Source organism: Pygoscelis adeliae, unplaced genomic scaffold, assembly GCF_000699105.1.
Source record: "Pygoscelis adeliae isolate BGI_AS28 unplaced genomic scaffold, ASM69910v1 Scaffold256, whole genome shotgun sequence".
Lineage (NCBI taxonomy): Eukaryota > Metazoa > Chordata > Aves > Sphenisciformes > Spheniscidae > Pygoscelis > Pygoscelis adeliae.
The window spans coordinates 313,138-320,824 of NW_008824996.1; the positions used below are offsets into that span (position 1 = coordinate 313,138).

The window sequence follows — 7,687 nt, forward strand, 5'->3', positions numbered from 1 at the left end:
GTAATCAAATAAAACTAAGGAAACTGCCTTTCCGTAGCTAAATGTCTAATGTCTAGGGGCTACTTTTCTGTCTGGAAAATTGACACAAAATGTGTAAAATTGAAACATTCTGCTTCTAAGGGATTTGCCTAAAGGAAGAGCGAGAAAGCTTCAAGCGTGGTCTGAACTGAAGAACTACAAAGGCTTACCACATAAACCTGTCTTCCTTATTAGAGCATTTCATTTGGAAATGTAGGTGACAATTTTACAGTCATAAAATTAATGAAATCTAAGACTGAGCATTTTAATGATGCATTTTGTGTTCCTCTGGATACATAAGGTCACCCTCAGAGTCTATCAACAGTTTCAAGATTTTTAACAAAACAAATTTCAGTCAAATTATTTGCACTTTGTACTAAAACCGTCCAGGCAATTCAAAAACAATTTCATGTAAAATTTCATAGTATTATTCCTACTGCAAACAGCAATGACATTTAGAAACAATACCCAGAAGAATTAAGTCTCCTTCTATTAGTCAAAAGTGAACACTGAAGTTTCTACTGTGCCACTTCAAATCTCAACTGGCAAAATTATTATTTAAATTAAAATATAAAAAGTAAAACTAGAAGAAAAGATCCAGTATAGTATGAGAGGACAACAAGGTATATTACAATATCCCTACTGTGGTACCCCTCGTTCTTACGGGGCTGCATTAGCTCAACAGTTTGTGGAGAGGGAGGAGGTGACGCAGCAGGATTCACACCGAGAGCTTCACAAAGCAGCTGTGTTTGTTATTTCTCTTTAAACTGCAAAACTTGAAAGGAATCACACAAAACTTCTGGAGAACGGTCCGAGATTTATTTTCTCATCTTACTATGGTTTTGCACTTACTTGCACTTTGAATTTGGCAACTGCAATCAAGCTCTGCACGATCGTTTTAGACAATACTCTATCACAATCAAGTTCTTTAAACAAAAATGCCTGAGATAGCTACCTTGGGGGATTTTTATTTCACTGTATAAACATACAGAGAACTTTAACAAAACATTCTGATTTGGGAGAAAATTCCGTTTACACAACTCATATACATGTGTACATAAAACATTAAAAAAACCCATAAAACTTATAGAAGAATTTTATATGTACAAGTATATTTTCTGTTTCAAACTATCCAGTTTAAAGCAGGACCGTGTGGCTGCAAATTCAGAGATGATTTCCTTTAATTAGTGTTTCAGATGAAGAATGAATTATAGAGAGAAGTCCCATAAACTACAAGACTTTAATCTTAGAAGCAGCTTTAGTTTGTTGGTGTAAAACCTGAAGACAAGCAGCCTTTTCTTCAGTTTTCAGTTAAGAATCCCGTTCAACGGTTCAAATCCTATCTCTTCAGCTGCCCTGGCATAGGCTAACACATGGCCTGGTACCTTCCACAAAAGACATTCACAAGAGAAAAGTTGTGTCCTGTTCCCACTCACCAGCCTACCCAAATTTCTATCGTACTTCCTTCTCATCACTTTGACTGGCTTTTTCCTGCTGCTCTTTTCAGAGATTCTTACTTAGATTTTAGTTATTTATGACCATTTCATTTAGTTAATTTTTCTGTATTTGACTATCTCTAGTTGTCTTTGTCAAAGCCCCAGTCAGCAATCTTAATAGATTCCTCTTGTTCGAGGCAACATACATGTATGTGCATATGTAGATGTGTGGTTACACATGGTATTTATGTACGCCTGCATTTGTGTGACTATTGTGTACATATCTGTGACAGACAAGTAGTTTGAATTGCTTGTACATCAGAGTCATCATGTGTATATACACACAGTCAATATAAATTTATGCTATTTTGATATATGGAAAAGAGCGAGTGTGAACATGCATACACACTCTTTATATATAAACACAGCATTCATTTTTTAAGATTTCTTTGATTTTGGTTAATTTAAGATCAACAAGCACGTACAAGGGAAAGCCAGCTAAAATGCCAAAAGAGATCTTCTAGTGAGTCTTCTTTCACTCGGTCACTTCTAATGAATCTTGGATTCAGAGCAGAAACCCAGACTGGATACCAAAACGCATCAGATGGAAATACTGATGCATTCTTTCTGTCCGAGCTAAACACAACAAACACACAAATTGCAGAGAAATGGACTACCAAGCTAGAAGTACAACACTATGAAGCTAGTGCTGTTACGCATTCAGCTATGCATTGTAAATTCAAAATTGTCACAGTAAAAGCAATAAAGGCAATGCTTTGATTACGGTTCGGTGAAAAATTGTAGCTTGCCACTTTTCATTTTCCTAGTTATTTCTACCAAGTCACAGACCGTTGACTAATCTTTAGCTGATGTGTGTCTGCGGGGAAATGTTAAAAGAAATAGCCAAGTTTACACCAGCTGAGAATTTGCGTCCTTTGCTTTGCAACACTACAAAGAGCATTTAAGTGTGCGTACTTGAGCGTGCGTAACTGATTAAGCATTTGTTGTTACAGCATTAGAAGTCAGCCAGACAATGTCAGGAGTACAAGTAAAAAGTTTTGTTTCTAGCTTGATGAGGGAAGAAAAGGATAACTCAGAGAAAAGAGCTAAAAGCATACACACACATTCTCTCTCTGGGACTTAACAAGATATATCAACAAAAGGTATCACAGAGAAAAGGGTTAAGTATTATACACTCCAAAATCCTAAGAATTAAATCTTTCTAAAGTATTATTAAAGTATTGCCAGGATCACAGAAAATCAATTAATTTCCAGAATAAAATCTTTTCCTTCTGCTATTTCCATTATATGGTAGTAGTAATTATTTTTTGCAATATTTATAGCAAATACTTATTTTTAAACTACTTGCCCAAAAACGTCCAGTGTACCGGCTCTCAACATTAGTTTGGAATCTGTTTAAAAGCTCACAAAAGTCTTGATGTGATATTTCCAATAATTTTAAGCACTACCGTACAAGTTTCTAAATTGTCTGGTCTTTTTTTCCTCTCCGCGTGTTCTTTTACTGATATTCTTTTACAAGTCGATGTTGGGTTTGTCTCCCTAACTCATGTGGTCTACCCTAATGACACCTTCCATGACTGCCCAACTTCCATATTGTCCAAGTACCTGATATTCTGCTTTTCTCCATAAGCTTCCTAGCTTGCTCTCCAGAATTCTCCAAGTTGCCCCTCTGCTGCCTGAGGGTTTGGCTCTTTGGCAGCACATGGCTCCTCTTTCACCTTGTGTTTGGGGACTCTCACTTTGAAGGCAATTATACTTCAATCTTGTTCTTCTCATGTGCTGCCGAACTGGATGTTCCCATTTCCTCTATGGACATCACAGGCTGCTAGGCTCTTAATTGAAGTGGCAAATTTGCCTTTTAATTAAAGCACTCTGCCTTTTAATTAATTTAATTAAAAGGGTTTTAGAACAGCTAAACAATTGTTTTTTTCATCACCAAAACAATTATCTTACCGGAGAAGAAAGGAGAAGCAGAGAAAGAAACAAAGTATTTCACTGGGGTCAATTTCTCCATCATCATTATCTCTTCTGCAACAAAGCAGCACGCTCTTTATTGAGATTTGGCTCTGGTGTTTTCTTATATTAGATATAGTCTGGCCAAAGAACATGGAAGACACCCCCAAAAATCATGTTTCCAAGGACAGGAATACAGAAATGTGCACTTTATTGTTAAATTGACTGGATACTTGTCAAAGATCTCATTAGAAAGTAAAAATATCCACATAACATTCAAAGCCTCTAAAGCTGCAGTGTATCGTTCTCTGCTTTTAAGCAGAGATTTCATGTTATTTAAATAGAATTAGTTAGCCTCACACAGGAATATTGTCACACGGGGCTTGGGACCACTTTTCATGTGAAATCAATGGTAACACTGTTGTAGAGAAATGATACCCTGATAGAGGAGGATAACACATTATCAGAGGATTTGCAAAAGATAATTTTTTCTTGTATTTTTCTTATATTCAGTCCTTGACTCAATTTTTCTTATTCCGACTTACCTTAGAATACAGAGGCAGACCTTGCCTCCTGACGTCAAACGGCAAAATCCAAACCTTTGCTTACTTTCAATGTCGGTGAGCACGAAGGTAAAATGCTGTCCTACTTGGTTTTGGGACACCCTGAAAAAATCAGATACAGAGCATAAAACCACCGAATCACATAAAAGATGAGCATTGAAGTCATTGGCCTCAAGCATTTTCATGCTCAAGCCTCACTATCCTTCTCTCCCTTCCCACCCTCCAGGCTGCCTCCTGCACCCCGCTCCCTCCCCCCGGCACAGAAGAGCCCGGTCCTTCCTTCAGCCGTGCCTCCGGCTGCCGCCCCGGCCCCGTGCTCCGGCTGACGTGCTCCACGGGATCTGGCCCCCAGCCTGAATGGACGGGGCGTTTCAGAAGGTCTTTTCCTAAGTAAGGCCTAAGCAGAGCCAGTACAAGCCTGCCAAGGCTTGTCGGCTTCAAGCACACCTCAACGGTGGAAAATGGCAACCAAAACAAAGTTTAAAATATTACAAATAATGTATTAAATGTCATAATAAAGGCCTGGCTTAAGACAGCCATCAGAAAACTAGCTTGCCTTTTTCACACACACACACACACCCCCCTTCAGAATAGCTTCATCAGTTAAGCCCGTAGCCTTCCACACACACCTTCCTCCCTTTTTTGCACTACACATTGCCCAACAAACAACTTTTTGCTAAGTTCATTTTCCAGTACAAACTTGTTCGGTTCTGGAAATGCAGAACCCAGAAAATAATCAAGAACAAACAGCACAACAGCTAAAATAATAAGTAATAATATCTTCAAAACTGTATCAAAACATGTACCCACTTGAGACAGAATACGTTTACACAAAATTTCCCTGCCTGACGTTCCAACTCCTCTCATCCCCAAACTCTGCTCAGCCAGCATTCCCTCAGCAGTGCAGGCTAATCCGTTTTGCTCTCGGTTTCTACCTCCCCTCCAGTGTCACCTCTGACTCGTACTCATCTCCAGGCCCCAGTCCCGACCTCCATTCCTGCCCCCCCAACTCTCTGCTTGACAGTATGAACCTCTTCCCAATATCTTTTTAAGAAGAAATGGCATCTTCACTGCCATGACATGGCTCTTATCTCTCATCTCTCAAGCCAGGCGCCTCTCTCTCTTGTGCAATTTGTCAGCTTCAGACAGAGTATCACTGGGAGCATGGGACGGACCCGCTTTTCAATGTGGCCAAACTTCAGTGATCTCCATAGAAATGGCAAAATATAATCAATGTAAGCATTTTAGAACACCAATAAACTGTATCTGAAGTTCACTCACAGAAACACATGTTGAATTTTTCCAAAATCTCCCAAAGAGAATCAGTTTTAGGTAGATTTGGCATTTTCAGCCAGGAGAGGTAATGTGTGGCATAGAACGAATCATAGAATGGTTTGGGTTGGAAGGGACCTTTAAAGAGTTAATTAAAACCAAATGAAAACATAGTTATGATGGGGAGTGCATGGAGGTTTGAAAATGTAAAATGTAGCAGTGCTGCCTGTAATTCTATTGTCCTCTGTTCCTTTTCCCATTCTTACGTGATCTTCTACAGCGGAATACCTAAGCACCTGCTAGTAAGTGCTGTGATTAACATCTGTCATGTGTGGTTCATTCTTAGATGCCCAGCTGAAAATGAATTCCTGCAGAAGCTGAAAACCATCAGAGATCTCACAATCTTCCAGTCTAAGAGCACAAAATATTTTTTTAATTTATCCCCTGCAATATGGGTTGGGGTTTTTTGTTGTGTTTTTTTCTTAAATCTCCACCAAAATAAAATATAAAAATTTTCCCCTAGGAAAGAAGAAAGTAGAAGATGATCAAAGGACGAGAGAAGTTACATGGGACACATGCACATTACACTGCTTAACACGTGCATGACAAAAGCGTAAAGATTATTTAAGTGAGAACCACTACCCAGGCTGTAGACTCTCCCACTCACATCAATTTGGTCTAGTCCCTCGTGACCACCCAGTGACTAGGCTGAAACAAAAGCCTGTGCTGAGCATATACGACATTATAAGATACCTCTAGTCCAATATAATCACTGGAAACCCATGATAATTAGTGGACGTTTTTTAGTTAGGTAATTAAACTCAAATCATTAAGACAAGCATTTTCCTCCCTTGTCTTCAACAGACTGGAACAACCTAGCGTGCTCCTCAAACACAGTGAACGCTCAGCAGCTCACTCAGTCCATTTTTCAGGTTCTGCGTAGCTAGCATGCTGCCTGCCTGTTATGCCTGATACAACAGAGAGCCGTCAATAACAACGCGTTATTACTCCCCTGCCAATGACGCGATTTTCTGTTTCACATCTTTGCATTCTCCTCTTCATTCCTGAGAGCAGATCGCCACCGAAACCTGCAGTATGGTTTCAGCACCCCTGTGCACGCTGTGGCCAGAGGCTTACACGGCAATTCAGCAGTAGCTGGTCAGTCGGGAGCGCTAGTAACGCACCATGCACAGCGACCTCGGCTGCCACCTCCTCCCACCCGCGCCCTGCTCTGCTGTGCCCCACCATCAGGCTCGGAGCTTTCTGCAGCCGCAACTGGCTTTTTCTTACACTGCAAAACACCTGGCACGGTTAGGCAGGGGTCTCTGTGCACCATCCTAACCCAAAGCGATCATTAATAATTCACAAAAAGCAACTGTTAATAGATGCCCATCTACGCAGGCGTTGCTTTTAATGAACTGTGTACGTGTGTCAGGCAAATGACTATTCCATTACTGCTTGAAAACAATTCCTTAGCCCAAAAAACTCACATCAGTAAGGATCTCTTGCTTTCAGTTATTTGCCTCCTCCCTTCCCAAAACCTGAAGATGACATGTGAAAATAACCAGTATTGCAATTAAAATAAAAATGTCACTACACAAGACCACTTTAAAAATGAGATTTAAATTCTGATATTCTCTATTAAAAATAGCCCAGCCAAGTTACGACAGTTCGGCGGGAGGCAATTCGAGTGCCATCTCACCACCTGCAACTCAACGTCTTCCCTTCGCTTCTTTAAGAGAGATAACTTCATTTTTCAACAGTCAGTGTAACAGTGGCCCAGCTTGAAAACTGCTTCCCACAGAGTTTAGAAGGAGATGTAAGCACCACGTTACAGATTTTCAAACTGATAAAAACTCCAAGGCTAAGACTGAATCTCCACAAAGACCCAGAAGTTTGCATTTGGTCCCATTTGCTTCAAAGGAACAACTAACGGAAGCCAGTGACCATCCATCTGAACCGCGTTTTCTGATCAGAGTTTAAAATACTGAATTAATTCTGGGTTTCTAATTTGAAAACTCCACTTAAGATCTGGGGGGCAGCAAGGATGCCTGGTTTTCTACTCCTCTTCAGCAGAATTAAAACTGACTATATGTAAGCCTTACAGGAACAAACAAATGATGATGGGGGATTTCTGTATATCGATAGATAACCACAGTGTATAAACCAGACACATAAAACACTCAAAAAGTGCTAGCACTACAGTTTTAACATACATGTTGCGTGCACCATCACGTGGACAAATGTTGGCTATGTGACTTGGGGCTCGTGCCTCTCTCTTTCACTGCGGCACCCTCAGGTTGTTCAGAAGTCAGGTCTCACCTTCAGAGGCAGGTAGCAGCTCCTGGCACTGCTACTGAACCACAGCAATGATGCTTCTCAAGTCTTCCTCAACGTGAAAATCAACACAGGTAAAACGCAATT

General features: G+C 40.2%; 1 protein-coding gene across 1 annotated transcript in view; it reads right to left on the reverse strand.

The window, feature by feature from the left end:
- DENND1B (DENN/MADD domain containing 1B) overlaps window positions 1–7,687 on the reverse strand; it is a 173,265-nt gene that overhangs the window by 90,864 nt on the left and 74,714 nt on the right. The window contains exon 5 of the mRNA XM_009326173.1: window positions 3,974–4,093. Coding sequence (XP_009324448.1) covers window positions 3,974–4,093 — 120 coding nt within the window. The remainder of the gene's footprint in view (window positions 1–3,973; window positions 4,094–7,687) is intronic.